This window comes from Polistes dominula, unplaced genomic scaffold, assembly GCF_049000335.1.
Source record: "Polistes dominula isolate Pdom_NZ unplaced genomic scaffold, Pdom_raw_medaka contig_29, whole genome shotgun sequence".
NCBI classification, from domain to species: Eukaryota; Metazoa; Arthropoda; class Insecta; order Hymenoptera; family Vespidae; genus Polistes; species Polistes dominula.
In genome coordinates this window covers 1,656,136-1,683,795 of record NW_028300865.1, presented here as the reverse complement: position 1 = coordinate 1,683,795, position 27,660 = coordinate 1,656,136, and the positions used below count along the sequence as shown (strand labels likewise).

General features: G+C 28.1%; 1 protein-coding gene across 1 annotated transcript in view; it reads left to right on the top strand.

Annotated features, from left to right (window-relative positions):
* The window catches only part of LOC107066352 (Muscle-specific protein 300 kDa), a 63,121-nt gene that overhangs the window by 2,268 nt on the left and 33,193 nt on the right, over nucleotides 1–27,660 (top strand). The window contains 12 exon segments of the mRNA XM_089174160.1: nucleotides 63–5,074; nucleotides 5,158–5,808; nucleotides 5,883–6,484; nucleotides 6,563–7,205; nucleotides 7,276–7,614; nucleotides 8,204–8,509; nucleotides 9,163–9,314; nucleotides 14,858–15,668; nucleotides 15,795–15,953; nucleotides 16,086–16,448; nucleotides 16,553–16,663; nucleotides 20,828–27,660. Of these exon segments, the coding sequence (XP_089030286.1) occupies nucleotides 63–5,074; nucleotides 5,158–5,808; nucleotides 5,883–6,484; nucleotides 6,563–7,205; nucleotides 7,276–7,614; nucleotides 8,204–8,509; nucleotides 9,163–9,314; nucleotides 14,858–15,668; nucleotides 15,795–15,953; nucleotides 16,086–16,448; nucleotides 16,553–16,663; nucleotides 20,828–27,660 (15,982 nt within the window).

Below are 27,660 nucleotides of genomic sequence, written 5' to 3'. Positions count from 1 at the left end.
GTTTATCTTGTAGGATATAAACTTGTTAATTAAATAATAATATTTATATTTGTTTTATGCAGAAATAAAACAACAAAAGGATCAATTGGAATCAACCATCAGTCAATGGCGAGATTACAAGGACGAATATGAACGACTTAGTGATTGGTTGCAACAATTTGACATTCTTATCAAAGCACAAAAGAATGCATTGTTGCCAAACGTTAAAGAGAAACAAAAACAAGTGCAAGAGGTAAAAGAAATATTGAACAATTTGACTAAAGGTCAAGAACAAATTGACAAATTTAACAAAACTGCATCTGGTTTGCTATCTTCTCATTTGGACACTTATGTTAACAATCAATTACGTCATTTAAATTCACGTTATCAAGTGCAAGTAAATCTTGCTAAAGATGTTCTAAACAAAGTTGAAATTAATTTGGCTCAACACGAGGAGTACGAGGCTTATCTTGGTAAGGCACGTGATTGGATAGAAAATGCAAAACAAATTATCAGACAAGGAACTGAAGCTGCATCGACTAGCAGTAGAAACGAATTGCAAAATAGATTAGACAAGATACAAGAATTATTGAGGAAACGTGAGGAAGGACAAAATTTGGTTCATTTGACAATAAATTGTGGTGAAAAGGTGATGAGAAATACACGTTCAGATGGTCGTGAAGAAATTGGTTCGCAATTGAAGGATATACAAAATGATTGGGAACGTTTAGTTAAGAAAATATCAACGACCAAAGTACATTTGGAAACGAGTCTTTTACAATGGGCTGATTACAGTTCCTCTTATTCACAATTGCAACAATGGATCAACGATCGTGAAGCTAAATTGCAACAGGTTTGGGAACAGAAAGTTTCTAAAGCTAAAAAAGGTACTGCAGGTTTGAGTTCATTGGCAATTGGTGAAAGGAAAGCTAATTTGCGTCAAACAAATAGCATCGTACAAGACATAGTTGCATTTGAACCAATGATACAATCGGTAGCAACTAAAGCAGAAGATTTGAGACAAGCTACACCAGCAACTGAGATATCCATTAAATATAAAACATTGAGTAAACACGCACAAGAACTTTATGCTAAACAAAAGGAAACGGTGGAACAACATCAAGCCTTTATTGACAGTGGTAATGAATTTTTACAATGGATAAGAGTTGCCAAAGAAAGATTAGGCAAATGTTCAGAACCTACGGGTGACAAAGAATCAATAGCAAGTAAAATTACACAATTGAAGGTATTGCAGTGTGAACTTTCTGAAGGACAGAAGAAACTTGAGAAAGCTTTAGAACGTGGTAATGCTGCTTGTCAGATTGCTGATGCTGAAGATAAAGAAATAATTGAGGAAGAAGTAGCATTGTTGCAAGATGAATACGATAATTACGTAGATTCATTGGGTACAACAAAATCTTTATTAGAAGAAGCTATTGTAAAATGGACTCAATACGAGGAACAATTTTCTGAAGCTGCTGATTGGTTGACTCAAACCGAACAACTCGTACAATCTTTCAATAAATTACAGGACAGTTTGGAAGAAAAGAAAAACGTACTCGAACAATTCCAAGTACATTTGCAAACTTTGTTCGATTGGCAAAAAGAATTGGATCGTTTGAATATGAAAGCTCAAATGTTGGTAGAAACTTGTGCCGATACGCGAATATCAAACGCTGTTACACAATTGACAACCAAATACAATGCTCTTTTGTCACTTGCCAAAGAAATTATGAGACGATTGGAATTACATTATCAAGAACATCAACAACACAATACGTTGCATCAAGAATGTGAAGATTGGATTGAACGTACTCGAAACAAATTGGGAGAGTGCATGGAAATTCCAAGTACTTTGCAAGAAGTTAACAATAAATTGCACACGTGTAAAACAATAAGACAAACATTAGAACAAGGTCAAAATAAATTACGTTATGCGTTGGAATTAAAGGAAAAGGTTATAATGAACACTGAACAAAATGGTGCTGTTAAAATACAAGAAGATACTGAAAATCTTAAAGCTGAATTTGACAAATTGTTATCCGACGTTGAAATTGCTAGACAAAAACTTTCCGTACGTGCAGGTGTATTAGAAGAATTGAACAAAATTCATAGAATGATCGCTGATTGGATTGAAGAGGTTGAAGGTAAAGTTCAAGCTGAAGAAATTTACAGAAATGATTTAAGTGAAAAACGTGCCCTATTGGAAAAATTCAAAACGGTATTAAGAGACATAATTGGTCATGGTGATTCATTGAATCGACTTAAAACACGTCTTGCTGAAGATTCGACTATACAAAAAAGTCCTTACGAGTCAACAATAACAAAATATGAATCGATTAAACAATCAATTGCTGATAAAATAAATAAATTAGAAAATCAAATAAAAGATCACGAAAAGTTTCAACAAGCTTACAATGAAGCTACAGATTGGGTACGTCAAACTAAACAGGAACTTCAACAACACAGTGACACACATGGTGATAAAGGACAAGTATTGGAACGTGAAAATAAAATAAGTCAAATTATTTCATCTTTGCCAAAAGGTGACAAATTAATCTCAAAAGTAATTGAACTAAGGGATGCTGTAATTTCAACTACAGGTACAGAGGGTCAAGATTCTATCAAACAAGATGTAAAACAATTGCAAAATGATTGGTCCTTGTTACAATCACAATGTCACGATTCGCATGAAACTCTTAACAATTGTATATCAAAGTGGTCACAATTTACAGCTGCTGTGGATAACATGAAAGCATGGATTGATTATTTCCAACAGAAAGTTAACGATGAACAATCGAAAGAGAATAAAACGCAAACGGATTTAGCTAGATGCAAACAATTGGTCGATGAAGCTATCGAACAAAAACCCATTTTGGAAGATTTGAACGACAAATGTGAAGCTTTGTTGGAAATGAGTGCTTGGAGTTTAGCACGTGACAAAACTGTACAATTACAATCAGCTTATACATCTTTACTCACCGATGCACAAAGTTTAGTTTCCAAAGTTGAAAAGAATCTATCAGATCATACAGAATTTTTGAAAGCTAAAAAAGAAATGGAAGATTGGTTGTGTTCCGTGCAAAAATCTGTCAAAGATTGTATTGGAACTGGTGACGAAGCATGGGCTAAGAATAAACTATCAATCCTTAAGGTTGCAGCATCACAAATAACAGAAGGTCAACAATTATTAACCACCTTACAAAATGCTTTCGTTAAAGCAATTAACACCGCATTACCTGAACAACAAGATCAACTAAGAACAGATATGGCTGATCTACGATCTAACTGGGAACAATTGACCATGGATTTAAATACCAATCAAGCACGAGTTAAATCGATCCTTAGTCGTTGGGAGGATCATTTGGAAGCTTATAACAAATTTAAAAAATGGTTGGACGAAACTTACGAATCTACGGAAGATTTGCCAAATAGCAAAGGTGAATTTGGTGAAATGAAAACTTTGCTTGAACGTTACAAACACATACAAGAAACTGTGCACAGTAAAAAAACAGATTTGGATAATTTGATGGAAGAAGCTGGTGAATTGTCCAATTGGGCTGACAATAATGACACGTTGGAACGATCAAAAGAATTGTTGACAAAGTGGCAAGCTTTGAGTGATCGAGTTGATGAAAGAAAGAAATTGATTGAGGATGAAATGAAAGAATACAATGCTTACCATGCTGCATTACAGGATACAGAAAAATGGTTGTTACAAATATCGTTCCAATTGATGGCACATAACTCATTGTATATAACTAGTAAAGAACAAACAATGGCACAGATGAAACAACACGAATCATTGCTGATAGAAATACAAAAGTATCAAACTGTGCTTGATGATTTGAAAGCTAAAGGTCAAGGACAAATAAATCAATACGTTGGGGTGAATAAAGAAATCAAGACGACCATAGAAACGCAATTGCAAAACGTTCAAGACAGTTACAATTCATTGTTGAATACTGCGTTACAAATAAAAGGTAGATTGGCGGATTCCTTAACGAAATTCCAAGAATACGAAAATACTTTGGAAAGTATCGCAAAGAATTTAGATTCTTATCAAGTAGAAATTGCACGTGAGTTGGAAGCTCCATTGGATACTTTGGCAGAAGCTGAAGGAAGTTTGGAAAATGCTCGAACGTTGCATAACAAGTTACAATCGGAGAAAACACGTTTGGCATTGGCTGTTGAAGCTTGCGAGGCAGCAGCAGCTTGCATTTCCAGACCTGGTAGTCCATTGGATGCACCACCTGTACAAATTGCACCAAGGGAAGTTGAAATTCGTACGAAATTGGAAGATCTTATCGATCAAATGCAAACCCACTTGACGAATGTTACAAAAGTGGTCGGTGATTTGGAAGAACAAACCAGACAAAAGAATGCATTGTGCATGTGGATAAATCAACAACGTGCCCTTTGTGCAGAATGGAAATCAAGGCCGGCAAAATTACGTTCAGAAGCTGCTCAAGCTGAATTGCAAACGATGAATGAATTATTGGTTAATGTTAATGAACGTCGTACGCGTGCACTGACAGAACTTTCATCGCATCCGGAAATACAAGAAGTTGAAGATGGACTGAACAAATTGGAAGCTGAATTGACAGATGCCATTGTTGGTAAACAAGCGTCACAAGATTTGATACAAAAGTATAGAAATCAAGTGCAAGATATTCAAACGTGGTTTGATACTCTGTTAAAAAAAGCTGATGGTATTGAAAAGGGTAGTGGTCTTACGATTGGTCAAAAGATTTCTAATATAAAAGAAATAATCGGTGAATTTGAATCACAGAGTACAGACAGAATGGATGAAGTTAAGAAATTGGGTGATCAAGTAATGGATTCTGTCAGTAATTTGGATTCTCAACAAATTGAGGAACAAATTAAGTTCATTGAAAGACGTTATACAGATATTAGTAAAAAATTGCAAAGAAAGGCACAAGTTTTGGATATGACAGCTCAGGGTATCGAAGCTACTCGTCAAGAAATTGAAGAAAATCGTAATTGGATTGAACAGAAGAAAGAACACGCTAGATTGACCGAACCTTTGGGATACGAGAGTAAACAAGCTGAAGAAAGGTTGCTTGTACTTAAGGTAATTCATTGTTTTTACAATAATTTGATGTATAAATGTTTTTAAATATCTATTTATAATATTTTAATCGTATATTTTTGCAGAGTATATTAAAAGAAGCCGAAGGTAAACAAATGATAGTAGACACTCTTGAAAAACGTGTTGGAAATATGCAAAATGAATTGGAAACTAGCGAACAACAGCAATTGGAAGATAATACAAAAGCTTTGAGAGGAGAACATATCGAATTGCGTACAATTTTGCAAGAAGAAATTTCCATTGCGAGTGCAGCTGTAGATGCTTGTCGCAAATTTGAAACTGATTTAGCACGAGCACGTGCATGGATCAAAAACAAGAGCAACGAATTGAAGAAACTTAGTGGTTACCTTCCCCTAAAAGCATCAAAAGTTGAACAAGAAATTGCCCAACACAGCAGTTTAGAATCTGAAATTGAATCCTTCAACGAAGGCAATTTGAATGACATTATAAAACAGGGACACAATATGTTGAAAGAATGTAACGCTGAAGATCGTGCCAAATTGCAAGGTTTATTAGACGATTTGAACAAAGATTACGAAGAATTGAAAAGAGAAGCTAAAGAAAAGCAAGCATCCCTTAACGATCTTCTTCAAGGACGTAAATCGTTCGAAAATGAAATGGACAAGTGTCAACGTTGGATCAACGAAGCAGAAGTTGCTACTTCATTAGAATTGCGAACATCTAGCGTTGATGTTTTACGTGAACAACTTGCTAAGGTATTTCCTAGTGTTTGTTTTTTATTACATAACCATAAAAATTCAATTTATTTTCCAACTTTTATTTTTTGCAGTACGATCGTTTGAAGAAAGAAGCCAAAGAATATGAAGATAACATAGAAAAGATAACCCAACAAGGAAAATCAATTTTGCCAACTATCAGTGATGCCGATAAACAAGAACTCAGTGAACAATTGAAATGCATGAAAGAGGCCCACGATAGGGTTGCTAATGTAATCAACGAAAGGGCTAATAATTTGCAGAAAAAAATTGACGAAGCTGAAGAAGCTGCTGCAAGGGTTGCTGAAGCTGTACAATTCATGACTGACATTCAAAAAGAACTTCAAGATTTGAACAAACCAATCGGTGCACGTATCGAGGACGTTGAAGGAATGTTGGCAGCTTACGAAAGAATCTTAGATGATCTTAAAAACAACAAATCTAAGTTATCCGGTTTGCAATCGGCTAATGTTGGTGATCTTCAAAGTATTCTTGCTCAACAGGATGATCTTATAAGAGCATTGGAAGCACAAATTGCAAAACTTAGACAACTTTTGCTTCTTCGTCAACAATTTATAGCATTGGTTGGTGAAATTACTACTTTCATTGCTAAATATACGGAAATTATTCGAGATATTGAAAAATCTGGTCAAACAACTGAAGACAAAATCAAAAGGTAATCATATTGATTATTTACAAAAATTATAAGTAGTTGTATTAGTACTAATAAATAATTAATTCGTTTTTTAAATAGGTATGATGATGCTATATTAAAAATACAAGAATGTGAAGCTACATTAGCAAGTGCTACAGATAAAGGACAACAAATAGCTGCTGAGGGTTCAGCAGTTGATAGAAATATTATAACAGAACAATTGCAAACTCTCAAACAACAACTTCAAGGTCTCAGAAGAGCTGTTGAAACTCAAAGAGAAAAACACGAATTGGCTGCTGCTGAACACAGAAGATTAGCTGAAGAATTGGCCGACATTTTAGATTGGATTGAAAGTAAAGAAAAAGAGGTTAAATCTAGACCACTGTTGGAAAGGGATCCTCAAAGTGTTGAAGAAGAAATAAACAAACATAAAATTCTTTGTGACAGTATAAACGAATATTTGGATAAAATTCGTACGTTAAAGGATTCCGTGAAACATGAGGAAGGTATGCCAGGATCATTGAAAGAAATGTTAAGTGAAGCAATGTCACTGTTAACGTCATTACCCAGAGAAATGGAGGAACGTGGAAATTATATTGAAAATAATTTACAAATGAGATTAAATTATGCCCAATTAGCCGATAAATTGCACAATTGGGTCAAAGAAGCTGAAATTAGACTTGAAAGTGATAAGGATGGTCTTGATTTTGAAAATATTCTTAGTGATTTGGAAGAACACAAGGTGAGTAATTATTAATAGTACAATTTTATTACAAACAGGTTCATTTTCTAAAACGTATTTCAATTTGTAGATATACTTTAGTACCGAATCATCGATTCGTGAATTGGTATCCCAACAAATTCAACAAGCTGCTGATAAAATATGGCCATCATTGAATAGTTCTGAACAAGAGGAATTAAGTACAGAACAACAACAACATACACAATTGTTAAAGAACACATTGAATACTGCTAGATCTCAACGAGCACGTATGGAACAAGGTGCAGAAACTTGGAGGGATTACAGTCAAACCTTGGAACGTGTTCGTGCTGTCATAGCTCGGACAAGATTCACTGATGAACCTGTTACAACTTTAGCCGGCTTGCAGTTTAATATTCAAAAGATTACTCATGCATTAAATGATATTCAGGTAAATAATAATATATGGTAGTTTTTATATTTGAAATAACAGATGACATAAGTTTTTTATTTGTACTGTATTTAAAACATAATTGTAACAAATTCTTAGAATCAAATAGAGAATGAGAGAATGGTTATTTTAATTATAAAATAGAATGTAATACTAAACTTAGATTATACGTAAACGTTTAGTTAAAATCCCGGTCAATGTCGAGAATTATCATTATACTTTAAAAAAAAAGTAAAAAAGGCAGTAATGAATTATTTATTTCAATGAAAGTATTCAATGATTATGGCATATATAAAAATAACGTCTCAAGGTTAATATAAATGAATACTATTATAAAAATGTGTCAATGATTTCGTTTGATTTCGTTGGTAAACAAAATAATGGTGCAATGACATTTTCTTTTGAGAAATTTTAACCGATGATGTCAAGTTTTGCGAATGATGTCATCTAGCAAGGCTAACCGGTGTATCAGAGTTTATTATTATTCAACCGTCAGTTAAAAGTACTTGCTTGACTACAACGCAATGTAAAAACGTGACTGATATCATTTCTTACATTTTTGTTATTTTCTTTTTTTTATCTTTTATAGAATCAACAGTTCGAATTAGATTTGTTGAACGAACGTGGTCGTGAAGTTTTACATTTGGCTAATCCACGTAACAAAAAGAAGATTGAGGAACAATCTGCTGAGATAACTGCTGAATGGAAAGAATTGGTTTCTGGTTTGGAAGGACGTAGAGATGCACTTGAAGCTTTATCGAGACATTGGGAAGAATTGGAAGCACGTTATTCTCACGTTGAAACACGATTGAATGCTATTGAAGAAAAAAGTAAACTAATTGATACGATTGTTAGATCAAAACAACATTTGCAAGATACCAGCAAAGCTTTATACGTAAGTATTATATTATTTTATTTATTATAAAGAATTTATAATAGATTAATATTGATAATATTAAAATTGTAATTCATAAAAGTAGTTTTATCTAATATTATATAGTGTGTTATACAATAGTAGTTGTTTTTATTAGAGTAATAGAGATTTTTATTATATTAAATAAATAATATAATAGATTAATATTAAAATTAAAATTGTTATTAGCATTTTATTTATTATTGAAGATTTATAATATATTAATATTGGCAATATTAAAATTATAATTCATAAAAGTAGTTTTATATATAATATAATATAGTTTGTAATAGTAGTTATTTATATAGTAATATATTTTTATTATATTATATAGATAATATTGATAATATTAAAATTGTAATATTCACAAAATATTGATACATAATATTATATAAAAATTAATATTAACAATATTAGAATTATAATTGAAAAAATATTTATATATATATAAGACCATATATTTTGTTATACTAGTTGTTTATATAGTAATACGTTTGGATAATATTATACAGATTAATATTGATAATTAAAATAGTTTTTTAGATAAAATATATTTCTATAGAAACATTTAAACAAGATTATTAGATTATATTAATTAATCAAATCATTTTTTTATTTTTTTATTTTCCAATCAGGAATTAATTGCGGATGCTGATAAGCTTAGACCGGCAACTGAGGAAATACAAACATTAGCAGGACCAGTGCTCATTTATCTGTCAGCTTTTACACAAGCCCCGGCATGTGCTCTCGAGGAACGCATCAAACATCTTCAAAAGTCCGCCGAATCGTGAGTCATAATAATGTGACAACATTTTTTTACTTTTTTACTTTATTTTGTTTCTTTTATTTGGTACAAGCTCCATACATGGACACACGTTCGATTTAAAAATTTCGTTGAATTTAATGAAACCATTTTATTAGTTTATTATTTGATATTATAGCAGTTATTAATAATGTTTACTTACTTACTTATTTATATATATATATAGATAAACTATATATAAAAAAAATATATTATTATCAATATCTAGATAGGTTGTTGATTGTGTGACTCAAAATTGAAAAAACACTTTCTTGATATTATTTTCAATCGTATTATATTATTATACTAAAGCTTAAACGTATTTTATTATTCTTGCTCTTGTTTTTAGATTTATATATATCTATAAATAATTTTGGCAAGAAAATGTTCACATATGTAAAATCATTTGCCAATTTTAGTGATAATTTAAAGCTCTACAAGTATATTGCACAATTTGTAATAATCGTGTTTTTTATTAGTGTGTTAAAATCATTGAAGAAAATCTTTAAGGTACGTTAGATTAATGAACAATTTATAATTAATTTATTTTTTTTAAATTCAAATTTCAATTAATATTAAACGCGAATTATGGTCCTGGAGCAGGTTTTGGCATGTGCATGAAAAGTTTGTTGTGTATTAAGCTTAAGCTTTTCTTTTTTCTGTTAGGTATACAAAAAAAGATTTGTTTATTATTATCTTCGTGTATATTATTATTACATTTCAGAGATAATTATTTTAAACATATATTTGTTCTTTTTATTGTTATATATAAACAATAAACAATTTTACAATTGTTTGTTATAATATAGCAAAAAAATAATTTTAATTAATATTTAATAATTAAAACTTTTATCTAAATTTACCTATGGGTAAATTAATTTTTTTTATTTATAATAATGAAGAAACTAGACGATTATTTTAAAATATAATTTAGAAACAATGCAATTTAAAGCAACAATCATCATGTTTTCGAATGCAACAATTATTATTATTATTATACTCGAAATAGTAAGATAAGTATGATAAGTAATCATACGAAAACCTTGTTGATAAATAATCAGTTCATTGGCCGTTCTTGTATACAAACATTTATTACAGATAAATTCAAATCAAAATATATTTAAATATCTTTAATAAGAAAATGAAATTTAGATATGTTAGACTGTTTTCATAGTGTTCTAAGAACTTCAAAATTTCAACGTTAAATTGAAAAAAAAATATATATGACGATTATTATTCGTGATTATTTATGATGATTTGATAAACAATAATAATATTGGTAAATTTTTTTTATGGTATATGATATATTATCATTTAATTTTATATCTTATAATTTATAGTTTCTATCTTATTAATAGCAACAAATATATATATTTATTTATTTATTTAATATATTAATTTAAATATTTATACTATATTAATAATATATTTATTATATTATTAATATTATGTTATATTATATTAACATTATATTAATATTAATATTAATTTATATATTATAATATTATTTTATAATATATATATATATATATATAAATAATATTAAATATTATATTTATTGTAATATGTTAATATATAATATATGAATATATATATTATATATAATATATTATAAATAATATTATATATTAAATATATTTATATTATAAAATATAATTTATAATAAATATATATATATATATATATATATATATATATATAATATAATAATATTTTAATAATATAATAATAATATATAAATATATTAATATATAATATATTATAAATAATATCATATATTATATATATATTATAAATACTATATAATATAAATAATATAATTAAAATATAATATAATAATAATATTAATATTAAATAATATATATTATGTATTAAGTGTAGCAATTAATACGTTATTTTAGCAACAAAATTTAAAATAAAATTACTAAAATAATTATAAATATATAATTATGTTAAACAAAACTTCCAATCAATCTACCAAATTTTTTAACAACAAAATAAATAAAATCAAAATATTAATATTACAGTAAAATAAATTTAATAATATAACCATTCTTTAAAAAATTAATTGCTACACCCAATAAATATATAAATATATATATATATATATATATAATAATTATTGAGTATAGTATTTGTTTAACACAAAAATAATGAATTAATCATAAAAATTCTTTCACTATTCTCTTTTTTTTTCATTTAGTAATTTTTTACTTTTATTCTTGTTTAGTTCGTATTATTCTTAGTACACAAACACACACACACACACACACATGTAGATACAGATATACATAGATATACACAGACACGTGACACATATACAAATCGGTGGCTGCTGACTCCTGTTCGGTTTTTCATTCTTGGCTAGCCTAAGTTGGCCTTTAAAGTTGTCAGATCGCATGCGTGGTAGGTTTCTTTAGTCGTCGGCAAATTCAAGCGGTGAAAATTCGACACGAGTAAAGGCACCAAATCATCATACCCCTTCATTTTAATAAAGTTCCGAACCGCGACCGCTGCTGTTTGACTTGATTGTGCCGCGCCATAGTAATAGTATTTTACAAGAATTAATATACATATATATATATATATATATATATACACATATATACATTCATATTTATATATATATATATATATATATATATATATATATATATATATATATATATATATATATTATATATTTATATTTGTTGTTGTTTTTAGAGAAGGAAAAAAAAAGAAAGGATAAAAAGTATAGGGGGTTGGGGATTGAAATGATTAGTGGTTCATATTTTCATAATTGTGAATGTAATATTATTCGTGGGAAAGAGGTAGGGATAGTTAGAATGATCAAAAAAAAATTAATTTGTTAGTAGAAAATAAATTATAATGAAATTATAATTGCAATTGGTGATTTATATTTATATGATTATTAGTTTTTTTTTTTTTTTTTTTTTTTAATTTTAACTTATTTTAATTTAATTTATTTTAATTTGATTTTATTTCAATTTATTTGATTTTATTGTAATATACAAATTATTTTTACATACTTATATGATTATTATTATTATTATTATTATTATTATTATTATTATTATTATTATTATTATTATTATTATTTTTATATGATTTTCTTTTTGTTTCTTTTTGTTTTTTTTTTTGGTTTTTATTTGAAATTCACGCAAATTGTGTGACACACGAGTGATAATTTGTGCATTTAATAATAATTTTTACGTCATCCATATCGAAATAATGTTTGGATTTTCGAACACGTTTGTTTTTCATTTTAATTAAAAAATTTTCTTTGATAATTTTTTATTGTAAAATATCTCAAGCAAATGATTGTTATTATCATTATGATAAATTTACAATTGGTGTATCACATAAATTTTCAACATTGAAATTTGATCCTTCTGCAAACGCCACGTGGTATTATTTCATTTCATTCAAAGAGAAAATAAAATGAACAAAGTTTTTAACTTTAATAATTATTAATTAGTTTAAAATTAATACAATTATTAATGTTTATAAGATGATGGTGAATTAATAAAATTATTTATCAACTTTGTTGTAGATAACACAATCGCGTTTCTTAAGAACAAAAAGAAATCAAAAATTTCGAAAAAAAAAAAGAAAAAACAAATATTTACAAGATGAAATCATCGACTAAATAATATCACAAACCAACTTGACATTTTATGAATCGTAAATTTAAATGCGTGATATGTATGTATTATTAACGTGTATTAGTTCATCGATGATTCATTATAATTTAAAACAAAACAAAACAAAAAATTAAATTAAATTAAATTAAACTCAAATCAAATCAAATCAAATCAAATATTACTTTAAAAATCTAAACTAATAATCATATTTATATATATATATATATAAATTATAGAAAGAAGTATATAGTTAATGACATATAAACATAAATTGTGAAATAATTCAATAATATTATTAACAATTAACAAATTCTTGTTAATGTGTTAGTTTTCGCGAAAGTTTCTTTGCCACTGGCGACTGTATGTCATTTTGTGAAACTTCTTTAGCCGGTCTAATCTATTTTTATATCATACCGCTTCGTCATAGCCCACACACACACACACGCACATACATACGCATAAGACATTACGGCACATTTCTGACATCTTCTTTCAAAAAATAGACCTTCTTCACTACCACAACTACGGGATTATATCATAATCTTTCTAAAGTTTCAAAAAAAAAAAAAAAAACCACATTACCACCATTATCCTTCCTTAAAAAAGAACAAAAAAAAAAGAATTAAAATATAAAATGAAATCAAAATTGCATATATATTGATAACATTTGATACGTTGATCAAAAATTATTCAAAGAATAAAACAACACAGTACTTCATTCTAATTATAAATAAAAGATATATATATATATATATAATATTATATTATATTAAATTATTATATTAATATAAATATATATATATTAAATTAAATATAATATAAATAATATTATATTACATATTATGTTAAATTATTATATTAATATATATATATATATGTTACCACATGGAAGATTACAATTATAGAATGTCAAGATTCACATGATCACGTGGTGCACATATCCTAATTATTAATAAATAATTTTAATATTAATATATAATTAATATAAAATTATATATATTATTAATATAAAAATAAATCCAAATATTCCTAGTCTATTTGTTATTTGTTGATATTTCACCATGTGTGAAGATTCACATCTTGACATTATACAATTTCAAACTTATTATATATATATATATAACAAAATACAGTAACAATAAATTTAAACAACATATAAATTCATTCTAAAAAAAGTATAATAATACATATACATATATATATATATATATATAGAAATGTTATTTCTGTCTTGACAAAGTTTAGTTGAAAGGGGAGTATGAACATTTTCATGAGCATCACGGAAATGAACGGAACATTTAAAAGAGTCAGTCTGAGAAAACTCTTTATCTCTTTCTCATTCTCTTAATATATATATCTTTTGGTGTATGTGTGTGTGTGGTTTTAACATACATAGTTAGTTCATCTACTTTTAGCCAAAGCTGATTCTCAGCTCTTGCGCACCCAGCAGCATCTTTTAGTTCTCTGGGAATCAAGCCAGCCTAAGACGAAGTACGATACGCATTTCCGATTCTAAATTTGTTGTCCCTCGTTCCGGCTAACTTGACGTTCTAAGGCCACCAACACTAATACAAAAACCAACACCAAAACCAACACAATTCATTCCAGGCACATTTATATCTTTTTCAATCTTATTGTCTTTAGCATTTGAGAGAGAGAGAGAGAGAGAGAGAGAGAGAAATGTTTGTATATATTATTAGATATAAAACGTGTAATAAATAAATTGAGGAGATTCATTTTTGATGCAACTTAAAGCAAAATATTGCAAGAATAAATGAAATACGTTTAAATCTTACCATTAATCTTCGCGTTATTGCATAAAACAACTAAATCATAGATTAGATAGGTGAACTATAGTATTTTTTGTTGATATATTCACAGACTCGTTGGTTCATTACGGGAGAAATCGAAGAAAGCTGAGGAAGATCTTAAGGAACTCGAAAATCTCGAAAGTGAAATAGAAATCTTACGTGAAAATTTGAACGAGTTAAAAATTGGTGTAACAAATTTATACGTATTTGGTGCAGATCAGGATAAAACTGATAAACAAGTTAACGAATTGAAATTAAAATTGGACGATTTGTTAGATAAATCAAAGAAATTGAGTGTTAACGTTAAGGCGCGGTATCAAGTTAGTCAGCAGTTGGTACCAACCGATTTATCCCAGCACTTAACAGCTCTCGAGCTTTGTGCCGAGGCTAGTGCACAAGCTATGGATGAGAAACAGAGAGAATTTAAACGTGCCAGGACCACTAGGTCGGATTATTTGACCGACGTAGACGATGTTCAGGCATGGGTTAGACAAGCTGAGATTAAAGTGCAAGATAGATCAGTAGAACCACATGCACTTAGGGAAAGTTTACGATTGATACAAAATGAGCTGGGACCTATCACCGATAAACTCGAACGATTAACGAGAAATGCACGTATAATCATCGATAATACGCAAGACGACAACGAAAAGGAATTAATCGATAAAACTGTTAACGATTTGAAAGAACAATTGGGACAAGTTAGAAATTGGTTAGATGAAAAGAGACAAATTGTTGGTGACACGTTAGACGCTTGGCAAAGGTTTTTAACACTTTACGATGCTGTCAGAGCATGGACCGAAGAAAAGAAACAATTTTTAACAGAACCGTTAAAACTCAGTACTCTCATTCAGGCCAGACAAAGACTTCACGAATATTCGGTACGTGTTAAATGGGAACCGAAATAGATTTTAGATCTTTCTCTCTTTCTTAATACAAACTCGTACTGGTTAGGAATTCGGTTATGATAATCGTACAGTTTATATTGTCACATATTCGTTTTACAGACCGCTGTTAAAAGCTGTAAACAGGTTAACAAAAATCTAAGCGACATGGCCAAAGAATTAGACAACATTCGTCAGGTAACAACCACTGGTGATTTACCTGAAAAATTTATTGAAGCTGAGGAAGCTAAGATACACGTTGAAGGACAACTATTGGAAAGAGTTAGTTCAATATTTTCATTATTTCTATTCATTTAGGAGACTTGTATTATTTAAGGGAATATTAGGTAGTAATTTATAGGATTTGATTTGATTTAAACAAAACAAAACAAAAAATCCCCCTTGTAATTTTAGAACGCATTGCTGCAAGAAACTAGCGAGGAATGGGAACAATGCGAAAGAAAGATGAAGGAGGTTAAAAGTTGGATGGAAAAAGCCAAACAAATACTCGAATCACCGCAAAATAAGAAAAAACCATTACACGATCAACACGCAATTAGGGAAAAAATGTTGAGCGATGTTACCATACAAAAGACAAAAATCAAAATATCCATAGAAAAATTACGTGTACATTTTAGATCAGGTATAGGTGGTGACAAAAAGATATCCGAAATTGCTGAAGAATTATTAGCGGAATTAGATGTCCTTTATAAAACTGTAACTGAAGAGACTGCATCATTGGAACAATGTTTGGATCAGATTGATCAATATCAACAGGTTAGAAACACTCAAAATTTATGATGACGGGTCTGTAAAAATAATACGGGTTTAAAGCAAATTATTCTACGTTTTTTTTTTTTCTTTTTCTTTTTTCATTTCAGGAAATACAAAAATTACGTCAAAAGGTTGTTCAAGCGGAACAGCAACTTAGGACAGTATTAAGCCCAACGTATTTACCTAACAACAGGGAAAAAGCTTTACAAGAACAACAGGTACGTTTTAAACTGATCACACGTTATATTATATATATATATTGTTTTTTTTTTTTTTTTTTAATTTTTATTAACGCACAAATATCGCTGAAGTAGTAGGCAATTATTATTATTATTTATTGTACGCTCAATTATCATCTATAAGGGGGAACCAAACAAAAAATCAAATTTGAAATGTGGAAATATAATATTCTCGTTTCTATTTGTGCTGAAATATTTCATAAAACATCTCATCATGTATCCATCATATCCACCATTTTTAATAATCATTATTATAATACCCCTTGGATTTAGATATAATATATATATATAACCGTTTTTAAATTATATTCCATATCCGTTTAATCAAAAAAATTAACATTTTTAACTCGTAATTTATATTACCAACTAACCGTCGATCGAGCAAACGATTTTTAACCAAACACGATTTTGATGTTATATATATATTTTTTTTTTTTTTGAACTACTGAATTATGCGATCTTATTTTTACTTTTTTTATTTTGATAAAAGAAGGAATTTTGTTGTTTTGTCTTTTTTATTAATTGCATAAATCAATAGTGATGAGCAAAAAGTGGAAATTTAATTTATTTGACTTAAAATATTGTAGATTCGTAATATTTTGTTATTGAAAAATTAAATTGTATAATTATGATTCTATAAATTCAAATTTAAATTTATATATTTTTTTTTAAATTTATATTTTATATTTTTAATATAAATTGAATTAATAAAATATAAATGTTATAAATATAAATATAAATTTTTAAAATATAAAATAAATTTATAATTAAAATAATAATAAATTAATAAATATAAATTTAAATTAATATATTTAATTATACTTAATATTATTATTATTTAATATATATTTAATTATATTTAATTATATTTAATTTATATTAATATATTAAATATAATTATATTAAATTTATATTTTAGAAATTAAATATATATATTAATATAAATTTATGTTAATATATTTTATAAATTAAATATATTCTATTAATTTAAATTTGTATATATTTAATTTATAAAATTTTAAATATTAAATATATTAATTAATGTTTAATTTCAATGAAATATATTTCCACTTTAAATGGTTTTACCACCTTTCGACTTTCCATCCTACAATTTAATAATTAAAAAAAAAATATATATATATACTACTACTACCCTTTTCCCTATTTTTTTCATTACCTTTCATCGCTAAAAATCATCAATAATTGCCTTATAAAAATTGCCATATAAAAATTGCCATAATTGCCAATTTAGTGGTATATCATCGCTTATAATATAATTCTCTGGGTTGGTATCACAAAATGCAAATCGTATTGTTTTTTTTCTTGTTCATATGTATATCTTATTTTTTATATACTATATATATATATATTGTTCAACACAAATCAATATTTTATTATTACTATTAGTATTATTAATATTATTATTATTATTATTACCATTATTTTTCCAATATGTTTTATGTTAGTTATTTAAGTTTTCTACCTTCACAAATATACATATATATATTTATTTAATAATATATATATATATGTATATTTTAACTATATTATTATTTTTAAAAAAAGGGAGTTACTTGATTTTGTTTGCTTTTGTGTTATTTTTGGTTTTAAATAATTCACAAACACAAACACACGCACACACACACACACAATGTACTTCTCTATATTTCACGTGTGTTACACGTTACACGTATCGCTATGCGTTTTAGGCGATTGTTTTATTTATGTCTTTCACAAACCAATTTTATGCACGCGTGTTTTCTCGTGTGTTTTGTATAACTGTCACTATATAAGCACTATAGGTAGAAAAATCCAAAAATTAATTAAAATATCACAAATTCTACTACATGCAAAGTAATAGTTTTTTTTTTTTTTTCGTATTCTTATTTAAAACGGGAAAATTTATTTCAACTTTAGTAAACAGCACACACGTATTATATTATTATATTACACATATACACATGCACAAATTCACGCGAATTATGTGCTCAAAAACATTTGTATTTCTATTGTCAAAGAAAAAAGAAAAAAAAAATTGCTTCAAAATGCAATTCACTTAGCAAATTATTGTTTGCTAAAAATATTAAGAAACATTCAATGAAAAAAAAAATAAAAATAAATAAATTGAAAAAAGAAATTAAAACTAAAAATATAAATTAGGAAAATCAACAACAACAACAAAAAATCAAGTGACCTCTAAACTTTCTTCTTTCTTCTTCTTTCTTCTTTCTTCTTTCTTCTTTCTTTCTTCTTTCTTCTTGCGTAAAATATTTTCTATGAAAACAAATTATAATGATGGTGTATGTTAAATTTGGAATTATTTACTTATGTTTCGTTAATTGTTTATATTATACTAAGCTGTTTTATTTTACATTATTTTGTTTGCCAAAAAACCCCATTTAAATCCATATTATTGCCAATTACAATCCTTTCAATCATAATCCTCCATCATGTGCTATATTCTTCTTCGGCTTTCACTATGATTCATCACAAATTTCCGCTTACCTTTATCGATTACTATATATTGGGTTAATTAATACCAAAAAACAAAAAAAAATGAATAATAATAACCATAAAACTGTTAACATTTACCATTTTACCATTTTCTTTCTATTATTTTCATTCATCTTTGCCCCACCACCCTCTCTCTCTCTCTCTCTCTCTCTCGCTCGTTCGACGTGTTATACGCGTGTTTATTTTGTTTAAACAATTTAAATAATAAATAGATACATCGTGAAAATATTAAATCGTTACAAAGTAAAATCCAATCGTTTGTCGAAAGAACGAAATTGATCGTTCAAAGGGGTACACCTGACACAGAAATTTTAAATCTGTGACAATAAATTCAATCTTTTAGCATCAAATGTTCCTGTCTTCATCATCAAATTGCTATCAATTATCATCAAATTGAATTAATCTATGAAATATTATATAAGTCATTTCATATTGATTTGTCAAAATACATCTATCAAATTTATATATATTTATATATAAATATTTAAATAATTATTATTTAATAGTTTTATAAATATATATATATATATATATATGTCAATAAGACAATTTATGATATTTTAATCGAAAACAATTTATGCTTAAGTGATTGTTAATCAACGTTATAATAATATATTTTCATCGAATAACGATAATTGAAAGTATTTCTGATGTCCACCAATCATATATACACACATATTTCAATTTGTATAAAGATAATGATAATAATTATTGTTTAAATAACAATTTAAACGATATATTTGATAAAATAGAATAATAATAAATCATGAAATATTCATTATCTTTATTCAAAATGATAAATTTGATCAACTATCACGTTGAACAACGAAAATATTAGAGCTACATATACTCCCTTACCCCTACTCCCAAAATTAGGCCCCAAATATATAATATAATTCAAATGTTTAAATAATAATGCAAAATTATCTTCATTTTACTCTTATATCATTATTTATTAATTATCTTTCGATACAAATAAAAAAAATTGCACGGTAAACAACGAAACACTTTTCCCCACCCTCAAAATTAGGCCCCAAATATACAATATAATTAAAATATTAAAATAATATCTTCATTTTATTCTCTTGTCACACATTATTAATTATTTTTCAATACAAACCAAAAGTTTCACGTTAAACAACTAAAATATTAGAGCTACATATATTCCCTTACCCCCACTCCCAAAATTAGGCCCCAAATATATAATATAACTCAAAAGTATTTTACACTCTTGTCAGACATTATTAATTATTTTTCAATACAAACGAAAAAATTAGAGCTGCATACATTTCCCTTTCCCCCACCTTCAAAGTAAGGCCCCAAATATATAGTCCCCATTAAAATATTAAAATAATAATACAAAACTATCTTCATTTCACTCTCTTATCACACATTATTACTTTTCAATACAAACGAAAAAATTTCACAAACAACGAAACCCCTTTCCCCCACCCCAAAAATTAGGCCCCAAGCATATAGACCTTCTCCCTCTTGCATTAAAATATTAAATAATACAAAATATATACATATATATATATATAATTGAAAAAAAGAAAGAACAAACAAAAATTGACGTAAATTATTCCATTATTGTTCTTTGGCTGTTACCCCAACGGTGGATAAATGCAGAGCCTGCAACAAAGGATGGACGATTGGAAACAACGTGTCAGGATCCTGATGAATCAAATACTTACCGTGGATCAGTACTATGTTGCCAACGACGAGTATAAATTCACCGGGCAGGCCTCCTATGCTGATATAGCTGCTGGTCGTACAAGTCCAACTATAAGAGGGTGTAGTCCGTACAGAAATCAACGTGATGAACCTCCTCCTACCTGTTCCCTACCAATTCAGGTATTACCATACAATACAACAACAACTTCTGAACAAAAGAAATCAATCGAGGTAGAAAATATTGATGATGATGATCATGATGATAATAATGATGATAATACTATTCAATCAAAACGTGTACAGATACAAATGCAAACTGAAGAAATGAACAACGATAATGAACAAATAATACAAAAAGAACAGACACCTGTTATAGTTGATGAAGAAACTATTGTAACAGATAATCCAATAAATAATCTTCCAGTGATAACTGTAGTTGAATCAACATCACGTAGAGGACGTTCACCGGTAAGAAAATCAATTAGATCTAATATACAAACTAATGTTAAGAATACTACACGTGGAACGGATAAACAAGTGTTAATATCTGAGAAGAATACTTTGATACCGTGTGATGATAAAAGGGGTCGATCTACCAGTCCCATTTGGGTACCTGGTTCTACTTCATATGCTGATATACTTCGTGGTGGAACTCATGCAACATCTAAGTCTTCAGATTCCACTGATAACGATTCTAATCAATTGATCAAAGAAACTACAACTACTGACAATGATAATTTAATGAATCCTATTTTATCAGAACCTCAAACAACAGATGAAATTCATATGATCGAATCGGAGTCAATGAAACCAATTGAAAGTTCGATATCATCCTACGAACAAACCCATGAACAAATTGATAAAGATAACAATTGTACTAATTTTTCACAGGAAACTGATAATAATGTTACTACTACTACTACTACATGGTCAAATGAATCTTTAGAACATTGTAATGTAATTGAAGAAAAACATTATGACACCATGGGTAGTCAATCGTCAACCAATGAAACTTACAAATACATACACCCACCACCAATGGCTGAATTAGTGGGTTTCATTGGTTCCCAACTTGGTGCTTATCCAGTTGGTTCGTATGTTTATGCACCTGTTGAGATTCATCAACAAATACAATTGGATGCTATTGCACCCCAACATTATGGTGGTCAGATGACTGGTTACACTACCAATCATTATGTCAATCAAAATAATTATCTACAAACAACAACTACTACTGGAATATGTCATGAATCTCATATACAACAACAACAACAACAGCAGCAGCAGGAATGTTGTATCACTGAATCAGATAATCCTAAAGATGAAAAGATGATCAGTTCTCAGTCTTCATCAGTCATTGATGTTTCTAATGCTGAATTATCTTCATATCCAATATCTAATATTGCAGAACAAAGTGAATCTAACAACGAACAAAATGTTTCATTGAATACTATGAACATGGAAGATAATACAAATCCAAATAATATTGAAAAGAAAAATATTAATAGTGTGGAAAATAAGAATCAAGTATTCTCATATGCTCAGATTCTTTCTCAGGGTCTTCATTCACGAAGTGAATCAACTAATTCGGATAAATCGACAATCGAACCAATCAGAGGACGTTCTGGATCACCTAAAATTGTATCATCGATTCAACATGACCCACCAATGATGATTCCATCAACTGTTAATACACAGGAAGATGATAACAACGTTGTTGAAAAGATTCAATCGAAACAATCCAAAGGTAATGATTGGGATACAATGAAGAAAAAAGATACAAAGAAGAAACAACAATCTAGGCCAATGGAAAAATCAAAATCAACGACCCAAGATAAAAGGGTTGGAATTCCCATGGAAAAAACGAAAGATAATTTTGAGAAAGAAGTTACACCTGTTAAAGAAAATGTTACTAAGTCACAAAATGTAGCATCGTCAACAAATTTAGGACAAAAAACAAATACACCTAAGAAAGATGACAAATTAGAAACTAAACAACAAAAGAAAAAGTTTGATAATTCAAAATCGAAGCAAGAAAAATCAAATCAACAACAACAACAACAACAAAAGGAAAAATCTGATCAGGAAAAGTTTGATCAACAAAAAGATAAACAACAGCAGCAGCAGCAGCAACAACAACAACAAGATTTGCAGAAAACTAAAATGCAAGATCAACAAAAAGAGAAACAAAAACAACGTAAAGAAAAACGAGAAAAATCTAAAGAAATGGAAGAATCAGGAAAAGAAAAACAAGAACAATCTAAAGAACAAACACCTGATCCTGTTGGAAAAACATCATCAAGTGGACAATCCGAGAAAAAACGTAAACAAAAGAAAAACAAATTGGATAAAACGATGGATGATGAAATTGACAAAGCTTTGAAAGAGATAGAAGATATGGATAAACAAAAAGCTAAACTTCAAAAAGAAAAATACAAGGAACATACTAAAAACAAAAAAGATATTCAAGGTAATTCAAAGAAAATGGAAGCTTCTTCAAACAACGAAACTGTTACGTTGAAATCTGAAAGTAAATTAATAGAATCCAATAAGTTTAAAGAATCAAAATCAAAGAAAAGGAATAAAACTGATATTTCTAAACAAAGCAAAGACAATTTGTATGATTTCAAGACTACTGATAACAAACCAACCGATACAAAATCTGAACAATTATCTCAATTACGTAATATCGATATTAGCAAAGAAAAGGATTCGAAAAATATTCGAAAAGTAGTCGAAGATGCTTGGAAAATAAATGAAAACATTTGTAGTACTTTAGAAGCATATGCGGAAAAATTAAAAGCCCTTAACAAAAATCAACAAATTAATATCAAAACTATCGATGATATTTTTGACAATGCTATGTTTGAGAGTGACGATATTGTTTCGAAAAAATTTGACACGAAAGAAATCAAATTGGAAGATAATTCTAATAATATTGAAAGAAAGAAAGAAAATGCATCGACTTCTTCAAAAATCAAACAAAAGGAAAAATCTAAGAACAAAATTGTAACAGAAAAATTAACATCGTGTGAATCGAAGGAACAACCAATAGAAAAATCATCAACTTCATCACTCGATATCGTTGAAGAACAATCTGAAATAAATTCCAAAAAACAAGATGAAAAAATCAAATCAACGAAAAAAATGACTAAAGTATCTAAAGTTAAAGAGAAAAAACAAATAATCGAACAGAAAGAATGGCCATTTTCTTTCTCTGATAAATTTGACAAAACTGAAGATAAGATTTTATCTGAGACAAATGTTAATCTTGAAGATCAAGATAAATTCTATATGGAACCACTTTGTAAAGATGATACAGGACCAGATGAATTATTTATCGAAGAAATCCAAGATAATAATTATTCTGAATTAATGAAAACTAACCTAAAATTCCCTGAGGTAAAAGAAACCGAAAAATTCGTAGAAGAAAAAGGGAATTCGAAAAAGGAGGAGGTAGAACTTGATAATCCTGATCACGATTTAGAATTGTCAAATGTTAATGAAAAGTTAAATGATGATGAATCAAAAGAAAAAGAAAATGTGATCGTTGAAAGTATTGACAACGATTTGAAATCTGACGAAGAAACAATGCAAGTAGGAAAAGCTTTGATTATTGAAAAAACAGTAACAACTATAACTACAACCACCACCGTTGGTACAGGAACAACGCAAGTAAAACCACCCGACGTGAAATCTGTTAAAACAATTGAAATATTAGAAAATATTCCATTAGTTAAAACAATAGTAGGTACAAAAACATCCGATGTAATATCATTAAGACCCGAGACTGTAGAAGCTAGTTTAACAACAACATATGCTAGGGTTTCTGGTAATTCATTAATTAACGTTCCTGAAAATAATTTAGAATCCTGTGAAATTTCTTCTCATGCTATTTGTGATCAATCATCATCGTCTACTCCTCCCATTGTTCCCATTTTATCTGAAATTATTCAATCAGATGATCCACCATTGTTCGGTAGTATCAAAGATAGGAAAAAATATCGTAACGAAATATTGTCTAATGATTCAACCAATAATCAAATTTTAAATGAAAGCCAATTGACATCGTTAGGTGACGATTCAAGTATTTCTATGCAAACTGTCATTAATGTCAATTTGAAGAAAGAATCTTTAGATAATAATATTGTTGACGAGGTACGTAACACGATTGATGAATTTGATGAAAAGAATATATCTGAAGAGGATATAAAAATAGATAAGAATAAAAATGATAATATAAATTTGGAACTTCAAAAGAAAGAACAAATTATCGGTGAAAGTGAATCTGTGATAAAAGAGGATCCTAAAGAAAAATTAGTACAACACAAAGATGATGATAATGATGATGATGATAAACCTAAACAAGAATTTAATACAAGTTACAATTTAAATGAACGAAGAACTAACGAACATTTGTTAGAACTGATCAAACCTTATTGGTTAAATTATCATTCTTACGTTAAAGCTGAAAATGAACTTTGCAGTAATTATAAAATTATACGAGTATTGGAAAAACCTTGTATACCTGATACTCCAGTTAAAAGTGAAGAAAATATCGTGAAAATTGTTCAAGAGTCTGTTATGAAAAAATCCCACGTTGAAAATATAAATAATAATGAAAAACCATCTGACAAAGAATCTAAAATAATTGCATTGCTTGCTGACGTTCCTAAATATCCAATTATCAGTTTAGCTGAATTCGAATCGCAATGGATACAATCTCAACAAACAATCAAGAACAAATCTATTGATTCTGCAAGTGAAATAAAAATCATTGAAAAAGATGATGCTGATACTATTTCATCAAAATTAGATAAAACAAATGATCAAGATATTGATACTAATATAAATAAAGTAGATCAATCTAAATCAGAAACACAAGTAGTTCATTTGAAAGCTGATGATTCTTGGATGAGTATTTTAGATGAACCAATGATGATAGATGATGATGATGATGGTTGGGAAGAAAATAAGAATGAATTGAAACTAGAAGAAAAGATTTCTATTGAAAAATCAATCATAAAGGATGATGAAGGTAACATAACCTTGACTGAAACACAGACATCTATTTCAAATGATCCTAAAGAAATAAATACTTCTGTTAAAGATGAAGAAAAAGTATTGGAAGAAAATATGAACGAATTGAAACAAGAAGAAATGATTTCTATTGAAAAAACAATTATAAACAATGATGAAGGTAAGATTATCTTCACTGAAGCACAAACATTAATTTCAAATGATCCTAAAGAAATAAATATTTCTATTAAAGATGATATAAATGTATTACCACAAGAAGAAATGAAAAGTGTGATGTTAGAACCAAAACCTGTACATTTAGAATCTTCTGAAGATTGGTTAGACTTTTTGGATGAAGAAATACCACTCGATGAAGATGATTTGGATGATGTTAATGTTAAAACTGATATAATTATAAGTAAAGAAACAATTGAAGAACCTGTAGGAAAAGATAAATTAGAAAACATTGAAATTTTAGAAGAATCTGTTCAATTAAAAGATGATAAAGTATTATTGGAAGATAATTCAGTTCAAAAAGATGAATTAAAGGAAGAAAAGAAAATGGATAAAGTGAAATCATCAGATGAAATTGAATTGGATAGAAAAGAAAATGTAAAAGAACCAGAAAAATTGGAAGAAACTGTAAAGGTTGAAGAAGATGATAAGGTTATGAAAGAAAATGTAATATTAAAAGAAAAAGAAATATTGCAAGAAGAGGAAAAAGAGAAAACAGATGAAAAGATGAAATTGGAAGTCGAGGAAAAATTGGAAAAGCAAGAAAAATTAAAAGAAACAGTGCAATTGGAAGAATTGCAAGAGAAATTACAAGAACAAGACAAAGTAGAAGCAAAAGATACATTTGAAATTCAAGATAAATCAGAGAAAGAAGTAAAATTAGAAAAATCAGAAAAATTGGAACTTCCAGAAGAGAACAAATTACAAAAGGAAAATGAGAAATCAAAAGGAACGAAAGAATTACAGAAACAAGATAAGAAAAAAGGAAAAGAAAAATTAGGAAAGAAGGAAAAACAAAAAGGATTGGAAAAATTCAAAACCAAAGAAAAGTCCGATGATTCAATGAAGGTAGAAGAACTGGAAAAAGTAAAGGACAAACTTTTGGAATTACAGAAAGAAAATGAAAAATTGGAAGAACGAGAAAAGATGGATGAGAACGAAAAATTAGAAGAGAAGAAAACACTGGAAGAATCAGAAAAAATTGAAATAAAAAATAATTTAGAAGAAACTGCAAACGTAAAAGAAAATAATACACTGCTAGATGAATTCAAATTAGAAAAGAAAGAAAAGGAAAAACCCAAAGAGCAAGAACAATTGACAGAAAATATAATTACCGCTGAAATTATAAATAAAAAACTTGAAATAAACGATGATAATAAAAAATTATCAGAAGATACTCAACAAGGAACTAAATCTTCCAAGAATGTAAAAACGAAAGAACAAACTAAATCAAAAAAGAAGAACAAAAAACAAAACAAATCTGAAATTCGAAATCAAAAAGAAGAAGAAGAAGAAGAAGAAGATAAAAAACAAATGAAAGATGAAGTCAAAGGTATTAACAAATCTCAAGTAAAAGAAGAAATAACGAATAAAACAGATTTTACATTAGACATTGATCTTAAACCTGAAAAACTTCCGTCGTTTGATATTTTAACGGATGCAAATAAATCGAAAGAAATTTTCAAACAATACAATGAAATAGAATTGAGTGAAAAAATTATTGATATCCTTAATCAACAATTCCAAAGATACTA